The sequence below is a fragment of the Lissotriton helveticus genome, chromosome 1_1 (genome assembly GCF_964261635.1).
Source record: "Lissotriton helveticus chromosome 1_1, aLisHel1.1, whole genome shotgun sequence".
Taxonomy (NCBI): Eukaryota; Metazoa; Chordata; class Amphibia; order Caudata; family Salamandridae; genus Lissotriton; species Lissotriton helveticus.
In genome coordinates, this window is record NC_136057.1 from 1744319847 (window position 1) to 1744342446 (window position 22600).

At 48.1% G+C, this 22600-nt stretch overlaps 1 protein-coding gene across 1 annotated transcript in view; it reads right to left on the minus strand.

Annotated features, from left to right (window-relative positions):
* DNASE2 (deoxyribonuclease 2, lysosomal) overlaps positions 1–22600 on the minus strand; it is a 70641-nt gene that overhangs the window by 39492 nt on the left and 8549 nt on the right. The window contains exon 2 of the mRNA XM_078689237.1: positions 5254–5373. Coding sequence (XP_078545363.1) covers positions 5254–5342 — 89 coding nt within the window. The 5' untranslated portion in view covers positions 5343–5373. The remainder of the gene's footprint in view (positions 1–5253; positions 5374–22600) is intronic.

The following is a 22600-nucleotide window of genomic DNA, read 5'->3' on the forward strand; positions in this document are numbered from 1 at the left end:
CTCAACGCCCCTCCACCCCACTCTAATATGCTCAACTCAATTCCAATCTACCCCACTCTACCCAATCGTCTCCACTCTGCCAATCTACCCCACACCAGTCAATCTACCAGACTCCACTGTATCTCAACCTACCCCTTTCCATCCCAATCTACAACAATCCACTCCAATCTACCAGACTCCAATCTACCACAATATAGCCAACTCCAATCTACCCCAATCTATCCCACTCCACCCCAGTTTACCCCACATCACTCCTATTTACCCCACATCACTCCTATTTACCTCACTCCAATCTACCCCAATCAACCTCATCCCACTCCAGTCTACCTCACTCAACTGCAATCTACCCATCTCCAACCCAATCTACCCTGCTCCGCAGCAATCTAGCACAAACAATACCACTCCACCTCCCTGCAATCATACCACCCCACTCTACCCTACTCCACTATGATTCAATCTACCCTACTCCACTCTACCTCACTCCAACCAATCAATTCTAATCCAATTTACCCAAATCTATGCCACACCACTCCAATCTACTCCATCTAACCCAATGAACCCCACCCCAATCTGCTGCACTCAACTCAACTCTGCCCCACTCTGCTCCAATCTACCCAATCTACCCCACTCTGCTCCAATCTACCCCAATCCATTCCCATCTACCCCAATCCATTCCCATCTACCCCAATCCATTCCCATCTACCCCAATCCATTCCCATCTACCCCAATCCATTCCCATCTACCCCAATCTCAAATCCAATATACCCCAATCCATTCCCATCTACCCCAATCTCAAATCCAATCTACCCCAGAATACTCCACTCAAATCTACCTCAAACCAAACCAATCCACCACGCTACACAGCAATCCACCACTCTACACAGCAATCCACCACGCTACACAGCAATCCACCACGCTACACAGCAATCCACCACGCTACACAGCAATCCACCCCGCTACAATCCATCCCAATCCACGCCGCTACAATCCATCCCAATCCACCCCGCTACAATCCATCCCAATCCACCCCGCTACAATCCGCTACAATCCATCCCGCTACGCCACAATCCATCCCACTCCGCCACAACCCATCCCACTCCGCCACAACCCATCCCACTCCGCCACAACCCATCCCACTCCGCCACAACCCATCCCACTCCGCCACAACCCATCCCACTCCGCCACAACCCATCCCACTCCGCCACAACCCATCCCACTCCGCCACAACCCATCCCACTCCGCCACAACCCATCCCACTCCGCCACAACCCATCCCACTCCGCCACAACCCATCCCACTCCGCCACAACCCATCCCACTCCGCCACAACCCATCCCACTCCGCCACAACCCATCCCACTCCGCCACAACCCATCCCACTCCGCCACAATCCATCCCACTCCGCCACAATCCATCCCACTCCGCCACAATCCATCCCACTCCGCCACAATCCATCCCTCTCCGCCACAATCCATCCCACTCCGCCACAATCCATCCCACTCCGCCACAATCCATCCCACTCCGCCACAATCCATCCCACTCCGCCACAATCCATCCCACTCCGCCACAATCCATCCCACTCCTCCACAATCCATCCCACTCCTCCACAATCCATCCCACTCCTCCACAATCCATCCCACTCCACCACAATCCATCCCACTCCACCACAATCCATCCCACTCCACCACAATCCATCCCACTCCACCACAATCCATCCCACTCCACCACAATCCATCCCACTCCACCACAATCCATCCCACTCCACTACAATCCATCCCACTCCACTACAATCCATCCCACTCCACTACAATGCATCCCACTCCACTACAATTCATCCCACTCCACTACAATCCATCCCACTTCACTACAATCCATCCCACTCCACTACAATCTACCCCAAACTGCCTCACTCCACTCCAATCTGCCTCCACTCCAATTTGCCACACACCACTCAAATTGACCCCACTTCAATCTAACTCTCCTCACACCAATCCACCCCACTCTAATCTAACCCACCCCCCTCCAACCCAATCTACCCAACTCCAAGCTACCCCACCAGTCTACCCATCTCTACTCCAATCCACTCTACTCCATTCCAGTCTACCCCACTCTACTCTACCATACGCTACTCCAATCTACCCCAATCCACCCCACTCCAATCTACTTCGCCACGCTCCACCTCAATCTACTTTACTACAATGCACCCAATCTCCTGCTCTAATCTACACCACTCCAATCTACCCCACTCCACCCTAATCCACCCCACTTCACTCGACTTTACCCCAATCCACCCCACTCTGCTCTTCCCCAATCTATCCCACTCCACTATACTGTACCACAATCTACCCCACTCAAATCTACTCCACTCCAATGTACTTGCCTCTACCCCAATCTACCCCTACTCCACACTTCTCTACCCCACTCCAATATACTCCAATGTATTTGCCTCTACCCCCAATCTACCCCTACTCCACACTACTCTACTCCACTCCACTCCATGCCATTCCACTCCACTCTACCCTGCCCCACTCCAATCTACCCAACCCCACTAACTTAACCATGCTGAAGAGCAGCCACACTGGTATAAAACATGGTTAAAACACATTGCCAAAGTCAAAAGCTCTTGCATAGGCTTGGTAAATGCTGGTTTATATAAGGAGAAATGGGGCCTCTAGAATCTCAGAGAATGCACATTAAACTAAGTTGTCCATTCCGTAATTATTTTCAATGACTTATTCCCTTTGCCTGTCTGCATCAAAATGTAGTTTGCAGCTTATGACTTGCTGATATGGCAGAAAGGTTGGCTCTGTAGGGGAATGCGGTTGATAATTTTGTGAAAATGGCCTAGGTGAATGTTCTCATTTGAGTTATGTAATTCAGATAAGAGATGCAGAACTCATGCTGTACAAGTCTGTATAATATGAGGTATATCTCATTCTACACATTTCATGTTTGTCAGCCTGTGTCTCTGGGTCAGTGGTGCACAACCCAGGCCATGGAGCATTCAAATGTGCCCTTTTTAGGTTTCGCCTGTACAGCGCTAGCAAAATCTCTTGTAAACAAAAAAAAAAAAGCTTGAAATAGGCTTAGATCCTGCCCATTTCTTAACATTACATACCAATTGTTGGCTTCTATGTCACTTGTTTCCTTGCTTCTTATTGGTCAATGCCTCAGGCTTCATGGTTGTCCCTGCCATGGAGCATGGACCAAGTCCAACTTCCACTGGCTGCAGGCTCCTGTAGGTTTATTTTGAGGTTTTTTCTTTTTACGTGCACTCTTATAGAGTGCATTTGTTTGCAGTCCCTCTCCCTCACCTCTGTCCTCCTCCCGCTATCACCCCACAACTCTCCCTTCCTTTCCTACTGTTTTTACATATAAAGCTATGTGACCCAGTAAGTGCTGGGCACTTCATAGCGCTTTTTTTATCTTCTTCTTTAAGCCATGTTGCACAACAGCTTGCACTGCTGTGCAACATGTAATAGAAAAAAACACTGACAAAGCCAATGGGACTCGAATGGGCGAAACCTACTGGTTTTTGTCAAGGCCTGTTTTTAATAATACTTGGGGTTGATTTGTCAATTTCTCAGGCTTGAACGGCTGGTGGTGATCTTCTGGGTTCTCTGTTCCCAAATTCTTGGCACCATATTCGTACACATTTTTATAATCCTTTATCTTACTTGAATTGACAGACTCATGTTTGAGTATGATTACTCTAGTTGAGTTTTTATTTACAAATTCTCTTGTACATGGGAGACTTTGCAGAAAAGATGCTGCCTGCTTATCTGCTTCTAAACTGTTTTCACCTTTTTCTACTTCGAATATTGGAATACAATTGGTGGTTATTTGGTAATTAAGACCATGAACATTAATAGTATTAGTTGTCTTTTTATTTAATCGTTAGTCTCTTTATTTTTTTTTTTTACAAATGTTTGCTAGAGGGGTAGGTTCAAAACTGGAAATTGTGTCCGAGTTGGGTGCATCCTCGTGTGAAAGTGACTGAACTCCATGTTTGTATGGCGAGATACTCGGCGCTCTGCAATCACTTTAGAAGTTTGCACTTGGTCTAATACATTCACTGCTGTGCGTGTTGGGCAGTCGGGTGTCGTTTATATTCTATTGCCTTTTTTGGAAGTTTCCTTATCTGGGCCTTCCCTTGACTGGCTTCCTGTGTGTATCTGTTGATTTACGTCGAAGACTATAGTACTTGATTTCTGGTGCAGCTGCGGAACAGTTTTTTTTTTACAGCAAACCTTCCTCTTTAAATAGGGCAGAGATGGTCTAATGCATTGGCACTGATGGCTGTCAGTCAGTGTAAGGTCTAAGCCAGCAGAGGCAGTGGGGGCATAACAAACATAGACATGTGGGCCGGCCCAACTCTAAACAGTAGGGGTGGACCTCAGTTTGGAGGAGATGGCAGTCCACCGTGTTTGTGACCGAGTACCCTGTCCGATAAACTGTAAACAAGGTAATTTAAAAACAAATTGCTTCCCTCAACACTTGAGCAAACCCTCTATTCGATTTGCTTCTATTGTTATATGAAAATTAATGAATATCTAAATATGCAGCTGTAATAAGTGTACACTGATTGGGGTAGAGTTTTGGAAGACACATTCAAATGTGATTAACTATTTAGCAGGTCAGGTGAAAGACTATGATTTGAAGTAAACCATGTCCACATGTATCTTCACCATGTTTACCAAAGATTATAGAGAAATGCAAAAACTAAGGAACATGTTTTATCTATTTTTTTTGCTAATTTTCTGGTTGTGTGTTCAGCTATAATTTATTTTCTCAAACCGTCTATGCTGTGAAAAGTCCACAAAAGAAATGGTTGATAGAGAATGAAAGAAAATGTTGAGCCAAAGCTACAAACAACAAGGGGGAGGGTGGGGTAAAAAGTAAATGCATCTTAACCAGAAGAAACATTGCCTCAGTAGGAGGAGCCCCACATGCTAAAAGAGGCAAGGAAAAGAAAAAATCAGCAAGAGATATGACATGCCAAATATTTTTACACCGTGCTCGCTGTATGTGAAAATGGGGATAAAGTTGTTGAAAGTCCATATTCTAAACTGAACACTGGAAGTATTACAATCAAGGATCCACACCCACAAGAAGGCTGCTTAGGGCTTTACAGTGCTGGAGCTGGTTGGATCCATGATGTGAATTTAAGGAGTGCGGAAGAGGCCACCAAAGGGAAATGAAGGGGGGGAGGATTTGGGGTAAACGGTTCATACCACCTGTCGCAGGTGAACTCACCAGTCCACGGGCTGCCCATCATCGTTGTAGCAGGAAATGCTGGCGCTGGCGCTCCAAAGTCCAGCGAGGAGCAGCAGGGGCAGGAACATGGTCCAAAAGCTGAAGCCTGTTTCCAAGTGCCTACAAAAAGACATAGCGACACTCAGGAAAGAGAAAAAGTCACAAACGCTCACCACTTAAGCCTATGGTTACAGGCTCACTGCACTTTCCACAAGAGATATTGGTGAACACTGCAAACTAAACTGGCTTCAACTATAGCAAATTTCATTCAGACAAAGAGTGTGACAACAGAAAAGGCCCAATCCTCAGCGCGTGCCCCCTTCCCGCTGACGGACACGTTTTTTCAGTTTTGCCCATAAGTACTCATGAACATTTGTCCGACCAAGACAACTTGAATGATTTTTCTCTATCAGTTATCACCACCACTTTCACATTTGTTGCCCTTTCTTCATAAAATGATCTTCAAATGTAACTACCAAGATTTCCCTTCAGGTTTTCTATTGTTACTTCTTAAACCCGAGCCTCTCTTCACCCAGCCTCGTATCTAAAGTAAGTCTAGACCCATATCTCATCTTGGGACCTTTCACAACTGACCTTCTTTCCCATCGCTACTGTGATGGGAACAAAAAACAAACGTTACTTCGTAGTATAACGTTTGTTTTTTGTTGCATCTGATGACTTGATATCATTTGAAGTAATATTGCTATTCTTGTCTTAAGTTAGAAGTGCATTGTACTGTATGTGTTTATGTTGATCTAGTCTTCATGTATTTTGTTCACAGACCCCTGAGGAAGGGTCCCATACGACCCGAAATGCATTGGGTTAATTAAGGACTGGATATGTTTATTATTTGAATTACACTAGTGCCAGGAAGAGCACCATATTATGATCAATAAAGCATCATTGAAGTAACAGATCGTGGAGACTTTAATGAATAATTTGGGATTTGAAACATCAATTAATTTTGGATCAAAAGAAGATTAGAAACTGCTCAGTTTCTCGATAATAGTGCACACACCTCAGGGAAGGGTGTTCCCAACCCACACGGGTATTCGATTTCATATTGGCACTGCTAGACACAGTGCAACAGGTGAAGTAGCACAATCATCTCAAATAAAGGATTTAGTTGTTAACATTCGAGTGCACCAAGAAAACTTTGTCTGAAGTACTCCATGTAAATGGAACACACAATATGTGACACTATAAATAGTGTTTATTTCATGTCAATTCTGCTGTACAGTGGTAATGGGCTGGAATTTGACGTTTGCACTGTAGTAATAGATGTCTAATGTTTCTTAATTAGTACAATTGCTTTAAACAACATGTGCTGTTTTCAATGGCGGCTGGTAGGGGACGGTGGCGGGGGTAGTTGGGGGGGTGGGGGGCGGGGGGGGGGGTTAGGAAGTAAACAAAAATAAAGAAATCCTAGCTGCTGATCGCCAGCCGCCGTCTCTCCTCGCAGGAACAGGGAGCACACAGGCTTCCAGACTACCCTGACCAAATACAATGCTGCGGTTAGCGGCACTGTGATTGGTCTGAGCGCCGTGGTTCGGGGCTCAGAGAGGGAAAGGGAACCTGAGCATGCAGCCTGGGTGGAGAACATGCAAAGTGCGCATGAATGTCTGTCCGACCTGAGATGGCCGGCCAAACAGTCATGTGCACTTTAGGTGCAGCAGCAGTCACTCCTACTCCACAAAATCACGGGTCCCCAGCCCTGCCCTGGCGGCAAATGGAATACAACAAAAAAATAATAATAATACATTCTGTTATTATCTTTGAATTTTTTCCATTGTACTGCTTTAAAGCAGTGGGGCGATGCTCGGTCTTACTGGAGGAGCCGCCACTGGCTGGTCGGCGATATTTACCTTAGGCCATGTCAGTGAAAAAAAATAAGCTCTAATAACACATGGGATTCAGAAGAAGTGTGCTAAAAATCAACCTTTCACTCATTTATTACTACAAAGCAAAGGTTACATTCATGATTATTACCAAGTAAACTGTAACCGACTTGAGAAAACAATGCTTATTGTGACAAAGATTTCATTGAAGACCAAGCACTGGCAAAGTCAATAGCTTTTGCCTATGTGAGAAGTGGACTAGATTTGAGTGGAGTGGAATTGTGTGATGTGGAACTGAGTGAAGCGCATGGGAATTGTGTGGAGTGGAATCCAAACAGTGGAGAGCAATAGAGAGGAGTGGAATTGAGTTTTTTTAATACTTTATTTAGCATTTTCTTAGTAAACAAAGACATTGCACTGATAACATATAAAGTATGACTTACACAAAAATACATGGCTAATCCGTCAGGTTTTTCTCTCTAGTACAGTTAGGGTTATGAATAATAAAGCACTACAGTTTAGGGAATTTGCACTCTAGTCCAACCAAGCGTCTACCGTGTCCCATAGGCATCATCACAACAACAACAGGTGAATGAACTGTGCCTCTTGCCACCAACTAACCCCATGTTCCGGAAAACTGTAGAAACATAGTAGGGCCTTAAGTGGTGTAGTCTCTATGCCCGCCTATCCCACTCTTGTCGGGACAATGCCCTGTTCCTGTTGTGTGGGGGGGGGGGGGGGCTCATCTGTTGTGCGGCTAGGAATGTTCTGAAGGGGCCCCAAATGTCTTCAGGCCTCAAGGAGGACGGATCCGTAGTGGCATATAGCTCACTTCTCGTAGAGCACGATGCCATGCTATGAAGCCAACCGTTAATCTTGGGTGAGTGCCGGCTTCCTTAGTGTATAGCAACTTCTCTTTTGGCCAACAATAAAGAAATAGCCACAAATCTGCAGAGTTTCTTCTGGGGAATATGTACTACATAACCAAACAAGGCTATTTCTGGCAGAGGCACTATGGGTATCCCAAACATGCTGCTGAGTGTTTTGTGTATTCCTGTCCAATAGGTATGAATGCTCGGGCATGTCCATGCGAGGTGTGCAAAGTCAGCGTGCGGGGAGTTAAGTTTCTGACAATGGTGCGATCTAGTGGGGTCCATCCTGTGCGCTTTGATGGGGGTAATGTACATTCTACGTAGGAACTTAAAGTGGATCAGCTTATGGCGACTATTGAGGGAGACATTGTTCGTGACTGCGCAACAGGCTGCCCATTGCTCGTCCGTTATAGGGTTGCCCAGATCCGACTCCCATGCGCCACGTAGCTTTTCGTCATTGACGGGAAGAATGTCAGCGCATGTCTTGCAGAGTCGGGATATAATATGGACCCTGCTGCTACTTTCTATCACTGTCGTGAGGGGGGGAGAAGGATGCAGGTTCAAGTGGGTAGTCTGGTAACTTAGCCCGCAGTGCGGAACGCAGCCTCAGTAGGATAAAGCTGTCCATGAATGTGATATTAGGGAAGGTGGACTCGTCTTCAGGGTCAAAAATGTGCCCCCCGGATATAAATCCCCCATTTTGGCAATGTTAGATGTAGTGCAGGTTCCTTGTACCAATTTTTCAGCAGTGATGGGAAGCCATTTAGTGTTAGGGAGTGGTAGGGCGGAGGAGTATAATGTTGGAGTGTTCGTGATGCGTTCAAGTTTAATCCAGGCCCAACTCGTGGTCGAGACCGGCTGTATGTCTTTGGGGTCCCGGGGAATACCCGTGAGCAGAACAGAGGACAGGGTGTCCGGAAGAACAAAGTCTGACTCTGGGCGCAGGAAGGGGATCCTAGCATCTGGGTGGTACCATGCTTGCGAAAAACTGCATTGTGCTGCCAGATAATACAGCTGCAAATCTGGGACTCCAAACCCTCCCCGGGTACAGGGAAGTGTCATCACTTGCCAACGCACCCTGGGCTGCTTGATTCCCCACACTAGCTTGAGCAGGAGGGAGCGGAGCGTGCCAAAGAACTTATTTGTGAGCGGGGTCGGTATATTCTGAAACAATATAGAAATTTCGCAGGACATTCATCTTAATGAGGGCAACCCGCCCCGCCATGGATAGGGGGAGCTTAAGCCACGTGTCAATTTGCGTTTCTAGTATGCTCAGGTACTTCACGGAGTCTGAGCACCACTCCAGGGGGAATTCTAGGTCCCATCTGGTTGTGCTAGCTGTGAGGGGGAATACTACAGATTTGTGCCAGTTTATATACCCCCCAACTAGCTACATTTAGGCCAGTAACCTGCAACGAGGTAGATGCAACCTTGGCCAAAATGAAAAGCGGATCACCTCTGGATCCAGCACCAATTAGATTCCTCAAAACCGTAGCCCCTGTCATAGTTCCCACGATCACAGAGCTTATTAACAGCTCGCTTGCCCAAGGATCTGTCCCCGATAGCTGGAAGAGCGCAGTCGTGAAAGCACTCCTTAAAAAACCCCAGCTAGACCCAGCAGACATGGCAAACTACCGGCCAATCTCACTCCTCCCTGGCATCAGCAAGGTAGCCGAGAAATTGGTCAACGGACAATTGTCTCAGTTTCTCGAGGCAAATAACATCTTACGGCAATCCCAAACTGGGTTTCGCCCGGGTCATGGCACTGACACCGCCCTTCTGACCGTTATCGAGGAGGCAAGGCGCATTTTGGATTCAGGAGGGTCAGTGGCAGTGATCCTCCTGGATCTTAGTGCAGCCTTCGACACAGTCAACCATCGTGTCCTCCTCCAACGGCTGGCGGCAGCAGGGCTCACCGGGATGGCGCTCAGGTGGATAGAGTCCTTCCTTGCCGGGCGCACGTTCCAGGTATGGGACAGCAATCACCACTCGTCCACCCTCCCCCTCACGAGCGCGGTCCCCCAGGGATCATCTTTAAGCCCTACGCTTTTTAATGCTTATATGGCTCCCCTTGAAGACGTGGTGACACCCTTCGGCATCAAAATTGTGAGTTACGCGGATGACACACAGCTGGTCGTCTCCCTATCCCAACTAGACGATCACCCAGACAATTTGGAAAATTGCCTTACGAAAATCTATGGCTGGATGTGTGAATCTTCACTCAAATTAAACGGGTCGAAGACCGAAGTGATGCTCATGGGAAAGCAATGGGTGACCATCCCCCCATCAGCCTGGCCAGACGTGTTCGGGGAAATTCCCACCCCGAAAAAAGAAATTAAGACCCTAGGAGTCTGGCTAGAACCCGAGCTATCAATGAAAACACAAGCGGCCAAAACTGCAGGAACCTGTTTTGGGCTTATGCGCACCACCCGCAAGATTCTTCCCCTACTCCCGCCCACCTCCAGAAAACTCCTAGTCCAAGGGCTAATACTGTCACGGCTGGACTACAGTAACATGGTTTACCTGGGTGCCCCTGAGGCCACCTTGGCTAAAATACAACGAACACAGAACGCTGCAGCCCGACTACTCATGAACCTTCCCTCCAGAGTGTCAGCTAAACCTGCCATCAAAGCCCTGCACTGGCTCCCGGTGCGTCAAAGGGTGGAATTCAAAGCCATGTGCACGAATTACAAACTGATTAATGGAGCTGGCCCTCCGATTCTCAGCGACCTGGTAACGCCTTATATAGCTCCCAGATCCCTGCGGTCCGAGAATGAACTTCTAGCCAACATCCCCAAATTTAAAAAGACACGCACTGGTGGCCGACGCTTCTCTGTGAAAGCTTCCACCAGATGGAACTCACTCCCCCGTACCCTCAGACTGGAACCCAGCTATCTTATTTTTAGAAAAAAATTGAAAACACTTCTATTTCCGAAATAACGTCCCCCCCTTTTTCTTCCTTTTTTCTCCTCCATCTCATCTGGATATCAAAATCATTACAGCGCGGGGATGCCTTCGGGTCACCAGGCGCTCTACAAGTCGTTAAAATAAAATAAATAAAATATCTAGCCCGGAAAATGTGCCAAATCGGAGTATCTCCCTAATGAGTGGGTCTAGGTTAGCCTGGGGGTCATGGACATACAGTATAGTGTCATCGGCATATAGGGACACCAATAGCGGGCCAGTAGTGAATTGTAAACCGCGGTGTAGGTGCTTTTCCTGAAAGTGTCTGATTTGGGGGTCCATTGCCAAAATAAAAAGCAGAGGGGAGATCGGGCAGCCTTGTCTTGTGCCACGGGATATGGAACAAGCATTTACAATGCAATAGGTCTCGCAGCATTAAAGATTGAGTTATTGGCATGGTGTAGCAAACTTTGAATTGGTGAGCAGTGAGAGAGTATGCTGTTCTTGAAAGCAGTGTGGTAGAGAGTGCAGGAATTTGGGTGACCTGAGCAATGTGGATGATGCACCTCACGCACGGGGCTGACGCAGTTATTATTCACACAGCTCTGATGATGCACCTTAGGCACGGGCTCGCTGCTGTTATTCACACAGCTCTAATGATGCACCTCACGCACGGGCTCACAGTTGTTATTCACACAGCTCTGATGATGCACCTCACGCACGGGGCTGACACAGTTATTTACACAGCTCTGATGATGCACGGGCTCACAGCTGTTAGAAACCGGTCCCCAGAAGCTTGTTTCCTTTCCAGTAAAGAATTGACTTGGTAGTTTGGTCTGTCCTGTTCCCATGATGCACTGGGCCAGGGACAGACTAATTTGCATGTAGCCAGTTTCTGAACTGGGATGGTGCAGTGAGCTAAAAAACGGTGATGGATCAAGCCCTGATCTTTTGACTGGGTAGGAGTGTTCTGCTTAATTCAGATACTCTGTCCATCACCACCCCCCTTTTTGAATCGTTTTGGCCACCACAAGTGTGGAAGGGTATGCTCAGATGTGAGTCCCTTGCTCACTGCACCATCAGGATTCAAGCAAGCCGGGCCGAAGACGGCTGTAATGCCAGAAACCGGTCCCCGGAAGCTTGTTTCCTTTCCAGTAAAGAATTTGCTTGGTAGTTTGGTCTGCCCTGTTCCCATGATGCACTGGGCCAGGGACAGACTAATTTGCATGTAGCCAGGTTCTGAACTGGGATGGTGCAGTGAGCTAAAAAACGGTGATGGATCAAGCCCTGATCTTTTGACTGGGTAGGAGTGTTCTGCTTAATTCAGATACTCTGTCCATCACCACCCCCCTTTTTGAATCACAGCTGTTATTATTCACACAGCTCTGATGAAGCACCTTAGGCATGGGATCACAGCTGTTATTATTCACACAGCTCTGATGATGCACTTCACGCACGGGGCTGACGCAGTTATTCACACAGCTCTGATGATGCACCTTAGGCACGGGCTCACAGCTGTTATTATTCACACAGTTCTGATGATGCACCTCACGCACGGGCGCACAGTGGTTATTCACACAGCTCTGATGATGCACCTCACGCACGGGGCTGACGCAGTTATTATGTACACACCTCTGATGATGCACCTCAGGCACGGGCTCACAGCTGTTATTATTCACACAGCTCTGATGATGCACCTCACGCACGGGCTCACAGCTGTTATTATTCACACAGCTCTGATGATGCACCTCACGCACGGGCTCACAGCTGTTACAGTGCTTCCTTCTTTTTAGTGGGGGCAACCTGGCTGGATAAATGCAGCGAAGTTTCTCAATGTAAAGACTTTGCTGCCTCAGCTGCATGTTTACTTCGTTTCACTGTCTCAGAAATGTCCCTTTAAGTGGTTAAAAGGCTACCTAAACAAGAGCAAAGAAAATACACCCCAAAAAAAAAACTGAAGCCCGCTTACCGCTGGTGCTGTGGTGCGCGTGCCGAAAACTACCGTTGGGCGGGACTTCCGTTTCCTGCTGGAAGCTCGCGCCCACGGAGTGGCTGGCCAGGACAGGAGAGGAGCAGTCAGGAGAGGAGCAGTGGTGACGCGGGGCTCCCATGCCCGAGGGAGAGCCCCGCGGTAGCAGCTGAAGTCCGGAGTTTCGCCAATGAGGTGATTGGGGCTTAGTTGTAGTCGGGGGGGTGAGGGAGGGGGGGGGGGTGTGTCTGTGTGTGTGTGTGCGCGCGCTCTTGTGTGTGTGCGGCGGGGTGGTGTTGTGTGTCTCTGTATGTGTGCGCTCGTGTGTATGCGTGCATGTATGTGCGCTAGTGTGTGTGTATGTCTCTGCGTGTGTGCCTGTGTGTGTGTATGCGCGCGTCTCTGTGTGGGTGTGTGTGTGACTAGTCTGCCGGAATCGGAGCGCGTGGTTGTGCGCGCCACCCGCTCCGATCCCTCTCTTGACGATACGCGCAGCCAGGTCTTGTCTCCTGGAAAGCGAAGTTAACGCCACGAGACCTAAAAACGCTAAGCCGTAAATAATAAAGCACGTGAATGTGGAGCATTTTACATAAAATAATCGCCTGACACGCTGTACGAAAAAAAAACGCTACGTTGTAAATATTAAAGCACGTAAATGTGGAGCATTTACAACAATCATGCCCTTGCCCACCTGGCACGCAGTACGAAATAAAATAATCGCCTGACACGCTGTACCAAAAAAAAAAGCTATTACTTAACTGACGTATTAAAGCATTGTAAAAAGCCGTACATTTTTAGCATTCACTTTAAGACGTAAATATCAAAGCACGTCAATATGGAGCATTTACAACAATCATGCCCATGGCCGCCTGGCACGCAGTACGAAATAAAATAATCGCCTGACAAGTTGTACAAAAAAAAAACGCTATTACAATGCTGCTGCGCAAACCTTACAAAGCCACAGAGGCAGCTGTCCCGCCATGTACACAAAAGCATACCCTCACACGGTGTTTTGATATTTACCACCGCCAGCAAGGCGCCACTTGATTTTAAGCAGACGCTGCTTTTACAACCCAGCGATACAAAAGTAAGCAAAACTTAATTGTAGCCTGCTTAATGGAGCGCGTGTTCATGTGCGCAAGGGAGTCACAAAGCCAGCTCGACATAAGTAAGAACAAAACTGAAAGTAAACGAAACTGAAAGTTGGAAAGGGGGAAAAAAACGATGACGTTCAAAGTTTACTGTGTCTGTAAGCGCGCATTGCAAGGGAATTGTGGCCTGCTCAATGGAGCGCGCGTTCTCGTGTGCGTGGCCCGTTCAAATCGCTTTCTCGGAGAGGAGATGCGCGCTGCCAGGTCCTGTCTCCTGGAAAGCTGAGTCGCTGATAATAGGTCTCTGGCGAGACAGCGCTTCGCGCTGTAAACGCCAAAAAGACCTAAAAAGGGGCTGATAGAGTAACATTCAGCCGGAGCCTGGCAGTGGCCCGATTGTACAGTAAGGCTGTGTTGGCGATAAATCCGTTGGGCATCCCCATACGCTGCATTATGGACAAGAAGAAAGGCCATTCTAGTGAATCAAAAGCCTTCTCTGTGTCCAGGAGGATCGTCGCGGCAGGGACTTCTGGGTTTATTCTGTGAAGGGTGTTAAACAATGTACGTAGATTAAAAGCAGTTGAGCAGTGGGGCACAAAGCCAGACTGTGCGGGCGATATTATAGATTCCATTAATAAGGAGCGGCGGAAAGTGAGAGCCTTAGCCAAGATCTTGTAGTCGAGGTTTAGGAGAGATAAGGGTCTATATGAGCCGCACAATTGGGGATCTTTTCCGGGCTCAGGAAGCAGTATTATAACCGCCTCACGAAGAGTGGGGGGTAAAACCTGCCTCTCCAACGCTTCAGCACAAACCACCAGTAAACGGGGAATCAATAAATCCTTACATGCCTCGTAGAACTCTCCTGTGTATCCGTCCAGGCCAGGAGCAGTGGATGAGGTGAGGGTAGAGATAGCTTCATCTATGCTTTCTTCAGATATGGGTATCGCTAGGAAATCTTGCATGAATTTTTCAAGGTACACTAATGCAATCTCTGACAGATAGGCCTCCTGATCTGTACGATCCTCCCCTAGTCTGGAGGTGTATAATGTTTTGAAATAGGAAAGGAATTCTATCTGGATTTCTAATGGGTTGGTAGCTAATTGCTCTGATGTGGTCTGTAGCTTGGTGATGTATGCCTTAGAGTACTGGGGTCTAATCATTTGGGCCAGGACCCGACCCGGGCGGTCGCACTCCCCATAGATCTTGGCGTTGTGGTACTTTCCCATAAAGAGGATTTCCCTCTCTGCAGTATCTCTATATTCCAAGAGTAGAGACGCTCGTTGTTTATCTAGTCCTGGGCTCAATGCCTGCATTTGTCTCGCGTCCAGGGCCCAAATCTCTCCCTCCAGGCATGCCAGGGAGCCATGAAGGTCTCGCAGCATGCCGGCTTTCTTGGAAATGCACACACCTCGCAAGTAAGCCTTGAAACCCTCCAACAGCATTACCTCGGATTCGACCGAGCCTGTATTTATAGTGAAGTATTATTCTAATGCTAACCGGATATCCTGTCGAAAAACCTCGTCCTCTAGTGCGCGATTGGGGAAGCGCCACTGCCTCTCAAACCCCTCCGATCGGGGGATTCTTAGGGATAGCAGAACTGGGGAGTGGTCAGAGTAAGTTCTGGGAAGTGTCTGAAGGCCATGGAACCAGTTGGAGATCTCGGGTGTAGCAAGCCAATAGTCAATCCTTGTCCATGTGTCGTGGGGGCTTGTGTAATGGGTATACGTGGTATGTCCTGGGTCCCAGGTACAGCCCAGGTCTATCAGGGAGAGCTGATCACATAAGGACCTCAAGGCCTTGCGCGCTCGGGGTTTGGGATCTGGTGCAGTTGAAGTGCTGTCTACGGGAGGGTCAAGGGCAATATTAAAATCGCCCCCTATCAGCAGAGGAAGAGGGCCAACCTGTAATAGTTTAGAAAGCAATGGGCGATAAAAATCAGGGGAGTATGTATTGGGACCATATACGCAAACCAACGCCATCTTGTGGCTCAAAAGCGTGCCCACTACTATCACGAACCTGCCTTCGGGGTCCCATAAAAAGTAATGGTAGTGAAAAGTGATGCGTTTGTGAATGAGTATGGCCGTGCCCCTGGCATAATTGCTGTAATTGGCAAAATATATATGAGGGCCCCAATTGGCGGCAAAGCGGGCTGGGTCACTAAGGGAGGGATGAGTCTCCTGTAAAAAAAAAAAATCACATCGACTCTATGCCCCAGCAAATAATGAATTACTTGTCTTCGCTTACGGGTGTAATTCAAACCTCGGACGTTCCAAGTGGCCAGTGTAATGTGCGAAGAGCCCGAGTTATTGCCTATCCGTGCCATGGTGTAATGTTAGGGTGAGTGACGATGAGTAGTATATGTGTGTGTCTGCGGGACGCAACCTTGTGCATGTCTGTGTTAGATCCAGTGCAAAACAACAAAGAACAATTCCCCCCCACCACCTCCCACCCAGCCTACCCGCCCAGTCGGAAAGGCAATACCAAATTGAACCAACCATCGCATTGTACCATGAATGAACTGAGAAAGTCGAAAAAGAGGCAACAATCAAGGTACATCCTGTTCACTTCTAGGTTCTATGAGGTGAACACCAAAGGGGGGGCGGTCACTGTCCAGCGGCATAACTACATAATGAAATATATTATGCATAATAAACCAGTTCCCCAACATAAACAATGAACATTCAAATGTGCCGACTATCTCTGCAAAGAATACAGTAAAGCGATCAGCCGGTACCCGAGCCAGAAAACAAGTCCATGCTCGCATCTGACCCACTGCGCGGAGGAGAAAGTCTGTCTTTTTCGGAGGATGGTCTGTTATTGTGCTTATAGGTACGGCAAAACTCCTGCACCTCTGTGGGATTTTCGAAGAGACGCGTTCGGCCATTGATCTCCACTCGTAGTCTAGCCGGGTATAGCATCCCGTATTTCAACCACAAGTTCCGAAGTGTCTCCTTCACCCCTAGGTATTTCCTCCTTGGTACTTGAACCATTACTGTAAAGTCAGGGTACAAAGACAGTTTGGAGCCCTGCCACAGTGTCTCTCCACGCTCACGTGCCAGCCGCAGTGCGGTATCCCCGTCTCGGCAATTCATCACTCGAGCGACGATGGGCCTAGGTGGGCACCCAGGGTTGGGTCAGAGGCCCAGCGATCTGTGGGCGCGTTCCACTAAAAACCCCAGGGTGAAGGCCTCCCTCCCAAATATATCAATCAAGATAGTCTCCACCAGGGTGTCCGTACGCCCCGCAGCTGTAGACTCGGGCACCCTCAAAATGCTAATATTATTGCAGTGGCTACGCGCCTCCAAGTCCTCATTCTTTATAGCGACTTCCTTGAGAATACGGTCCATGCGGTCAATTCGTTTTAAGGATTGCGCCATCCCATCCTCAAAGTCAGAAGAGTGGGATTCCACAACGTCCAGGCGTCTATCATGCAACGTGATCTTTTAGCCAAGGTCCGCAATGTGCTTATCCAGTGTGTCGAAGCGCACATCCAAGGCCTTGAAACCCGTCCTCATTTCCTGTAGCAGTGGGCCTAGTTGGACAAAGGAATCCTCAGGGACAGTAGGGGCCTGACCGCCGTCCGCCATGTCACTGGGAGGGTCAGTGGTGGTCTCTGCTACTTTCTCGAAAGGGAACAACCGCTGTTTAGGATTTCTGCGGCCCATGCCGCTGTAGCACAGGAGAGTGGCTGATAGGACTATGGGAGTCGCCCCTGACAGTGATCCAGGGAGAGTGCAGGAGGTCAAGGCGAGAAGAAAACTAAATGTGCGGTAGGTGAGCCAATCTGTTCCTATTTTGCGCGTCTGTCCGGTGGGTGGATCTGGGCCTCACCTAGTGAAGGATGTGAGGCGGTGTGGGCGTTGGTGCGAGCACCAGGTTGCTTATGGAGGAGGAAGGCAGAGTAATTCAAGACCTGGGTGGTCACCTGTCGCGGGTGAAATGGTCCGTTTTCGCCATGCCTAAAGTAGTTGCGACCGCTCCTGAAGCTGCGGTCGCTGCGGGCCAAATCTGTTAGTTTGCTGTGGGGAGGAGGATTCACGGTCCCGGCGCACACCGGAGGGGAGGGGGGAGCGCGGGTCAGCCCCCGGAGCCGGCACACTGTGTGAATGGCGCTCTCCGGGACGCCGGCCTGCGTTGGACTGCCAAGGCCTGGAGCGAGGTCGGAGCCGGGGCGTGCCAGTAGGCCCTCTCCCCACTCTCACCGATGCAGGCCTCCGCCAGGCTCCCTGAGTAGCGCCCGCGGGAGGTCAAATGGACTTTCCGAACAGGGGGGGGGGGGGTTTGCTCGGTGTTGGAGTGTGCGGTCTCGTAGCACCCGGGGCCCAACCCGAGACTTACCACGCTGCGACAAGTCGGGTGCAGCACCGCTCGATCACTCCCGGTCTGCTTCGCTCCTTCTCAGTCGCCGCCATCTTGAGCCCCTCTCGGAATCGTCTTCAGGCTATTCTGCTTCTCCCGCAGCTCATCGGGGCCTCATACGGCAGATGGTTGTGCCAGAGTGTTGTAGGCACCAATTCAAGGCTGCATCATGAGTTTTGGCCGCATTGGGGATCGGGAACGGCCTGAATGTCGCGTCAGCCAGGAGAGAGTCAGCTCCGTGTGGCCATCGCGGTCCACGGCTCGGCCACGCCCCAGAATTGAGTGGGTTGAAGTGGCGTGGAATTGTGTGAAGTGGAGGTGTGTGGACTGAAAGTGTGTGGAGTGTAATCGTGTAGAGTGGAATTTTATGAAGTGGATCAGAGTGGACCGGAACTGTGTGATGTGGAATGGTATTGAGTGGATTGGTATAGAATGGCTTGGAGTGGAATTGTGGGGAGCGGAGTTAAACTGTGTTGAGTTGAATTGTGTTGCAAAGACACTTTCACTCATTTATTACTACAGTACAAAGGTCAAATTCATCATTATTACCACAGTACACTGTAACTGACTTGCAAAAACAGAGCTTATTGTCACAAAGATTCCACTAAAGACCAAGCATTGGCAAAGTCAATAGGTCTCGCATATGTGAGATCTATTGGCTTTGCTGGACTGTAGTGGAGTGACAATGCATGAAGTGGAGTGGAATTGTGTGGAGTGTAAATTAGTGGAGTGGAACTATGTGAAGTGGAGTAGATTTGAGTGGAATTGTGTGGAGTGGTAGGCAAATGTGTGGAGTGCCGTGGAGTGGAATGGAGTGAATTTGAATTTTGTGAAGTGGAGTGGAGCAGAACCGTGTGGAGTGGAATTGAGTAGAGTGGTATTGAGTGACATGTAGTGGAATTGTGGGGAATAGAGTGGAACTCTGTAGAGTAGAATTGGGTGACAAAGACACTTCCACTCATTTATTACTACAATACAAAGATCACATTTATGATTATCACCATAGTACACTAGAAATGACTTGAAAAAGCAATGCTTATTGTCACAAAGATTCCACAAAAGCCCAAGCATTGGCAAAGCCGACAGGTCTCGCATATGAGAGATCTATTGGCTTTGCTGGACTGTACTGCAGTGGAGTGGACTGGCAATGTGTAAAGTGGAGCGGAATTTTCGTAGAGTGGAATAGAGTAGAGTAGAAATGGGAGGAGTGGAGTGGAACTGTGTGGTATAGAGTGGAGTAGATTTGAGTGGATTGTGTGGAGTGAAGTAGAATTGTGTGGAATGGAAATGTGTGGCATGAAGTGGACTTAGGTGGAGTGGAGTGGAACTGCGTGAATTAGAGTGGCCTTGAGTGGAAGTGTGTGGAGTGGAATTGTGTGGAGTGTAGTTGAATTGTGTGGCTTGGAGTGGAATTGTGTAGCATGGAATGGAGTTGAATTGTGTGGAGTACAGTGGAATTGTTTACAGTGCAATTGTGCAGAATGGAATGGTGTGGGTGGAATTGTGTGAGGTGGAGTGGAACTATGTGGAATGGAGTGGAGTGGAATTGTGTGGCATGGAGTGGAACTGTGTGGCGTGGTATGGAGTGGAATTGTGTGGCATGGGGTAAAACTGCTGCAGCGTGGAAAGGAGCGGAATTGTGTAGCGTGGAGTGAAACTGTGAAGGGTGGAGTGGAATTGTGTGGTATGGGCTGAATTGCGTGGAGAGTAATTGTGTGGAGCTGAGTGAAATTGTTTGGTGTGGAGAGTAACTGAGTGAGTAATTGAGTGGCGTGGAATTGTGTTGAGTGGACTGGAATTGTGTTAGGTGGAGTGAATTTGTGTTGGGTGGAGTGGAGTGGAGTAGAGTGGAATTGCGTGGTGTGGAGTGGCAGTGTGTGGTATGGAAAGTTGACCCGAGTTGTCCATTAATACCCTAAAGCACTTCAAAGTCTCCTAAGGGCTAGTAAGTGCTATATAAATGAAATTATTATACAATATATTACCAATTAACTAGACCTACGATATGAGTAAACTTCTGATGTGGGGAAGAAGCTAGAGGGAGTAGAAGAGGAAGGAGCAATACTGACAGAAGACTAAAGAATCTCAATGAGCAGTGGATTGACAGCGGAAGGACACTAATCCAACTAAATCAATCAGTACTTGGTTAATTCGCACATAGGAAACAGCACTATTAAGTGCAGGCCAATCAAGAGGCAGCAAATACAATAAAAAGTGACAAAGAAGCCAATGAATAATAAGAACTGGGTGGGCTTCAAGTCCCTTATAGTAAACAATACCCCTCAGAAAGCGACAGTCCATGCTCTGTCGGCAGGCGAGATTCAATCAGTTGCCAGAAACAAGCACCAGCAAAGCCAATAGGGCTTGTCTTTGGGATCTATTGGCTTTGCCAATGCTGTTTGCCAATGCTGTGCACCAGCTTCAAAAAGCCTTTTAGTTGGCAATGCTGTGCATGAATTGGCCAAAAGAAAAATAAGGGACGTTGCTACAACCACTGACACCATCATTTCATAGGCATTCACATAAGGGATGACATAAGCACGTTCTTGTGGGACCACCCATATGCATGCCTATGAAATGATATGCACTCTGTGTGACTGGAACCAAGCCATACCCAGCTGATGAGCCCATAACAAGGACAAAATCTGTTCTGTGTTACTTGTGTTCCGGTTCAGGAAGGACCTGACCTGGCAGTTCGGACTGGACTGTTTGCATTGGAGCAGGACCAAGACTGATCTGAATATGGCTCGGTCCAAACTGAGGTGGAATGGTGTGCAAAATAACGATGGCCTGGGATGCGGCCCGAGTCATTACCAGTAGATGAGATTAATTCAAGGACTCCATCCATCACTTTTTTTGCATACTTTATGTACCAATACATTTTTGTTAATGATTTAACTGGCGTGAAAATACTTTACGGTGGAACAGCTGGAAGCAATTGGCAGCCTGGCCCTGCCAGAATAATTAAATTATATTTGCTAAAAAAGAGGACGATGGAAGCGGAGGGAGCAACAGAGGAGTGGGTTTTGAGCCTGGAGGGTGCTGGAGTAAGCAATAGGGAGCAACAGAAACACTTGAAGGTGGACCCAGGGGACAGAACAAATAATATTAAAAAGAAAAGCCTGTGATGGGGTGTGGAAAGCAATGAATCAGCTTTTGGGTGGGGGTGGAGGCAAGGAGGTTGCAACTCTGGGTGCATGCGGTGTGCAGGTGTTTGGGGTAAGGAGGCAGCATATATCAGGGTGAGATGGAAAACGTGAACTCCCATAAGGTACGGAGACTGAGAAAAAAAGTATTCCCTGAATGTGGGCGGTCAAAGAATACAAGCCATCCAATCAAAATAATGGCAAGCTATCTATGCTCTAAGGGATGACAAATACAAGAAGAAGGCAAACCATCAACTAGGAAGCAAGCAAATGAGAATGGCAGTGAAGACGATCAATTAGCAAGCAACGAGAGAGCTAGAATTCTACTGTAAGTTTCTGGTATGGTGCACAACAGGAGTTGCCTACAGACATAAGGCCAGACAAAAAAACTGTGTGTCGTACGCACAAAACGTGGTCATTGTGACTATCTCACTGCATGAATATAATAAGCCCTTGTTCTTGGGGTGTGGTGCTGTAGCTCTGTTTATGACTGATGCACACAGGAAGAGGCACCCTAGGGCATCATGACTACCTCAAGGCCTCCCATTCCGCAAGTCATTACGCTCAGTCTATATCTGCTTACACAATATATATTTACATAGTCGCACTGTGGGAAACCTCAGGCACTAGCCTTCGGAACTCCCTCTCACGTCATCTCCGCGTGGACGAAGACCGCTACAAGTTCAGACAAGGACTGGAGTTCCCCGCCTGCTTGCTTCAGCTTGTAACCACACCCTGTACAGCCAGAAGCACAAACAGACTCTGTCGACCGTCACGCACCCGCTGAAATCTTCTGAAACCTTTCCCCACCTGAGAAGTGCTTAGGGGCAGCATAACTGAGTTCTAAACGCACTAAAACAAAATAAACATTGACTGGCTACCCCGATAGTCTGACTATGCTGTTGTGTGCAGCTGCAGAAAGCACTGGGCAGCAAGGCCCAAGTGGCAGGCAGAGGTTGAAGGCTGGGCGGGGATTAAATTAGAGGTGGCGGGCAGGAAGGAAGCAGGAGCCTGGCAGCAGGGGAGAGGACTGAGAAAGTGTGACCAGCGGCTGAATTTTTCAGTAAAAAAAATATTAAATGCGTGATGATGGATAGTACAATAGTTTATCATCATGCATGCAAAAGAAAGCTGGACAATACATGCAAACAGCCGATAGAAAGACAGG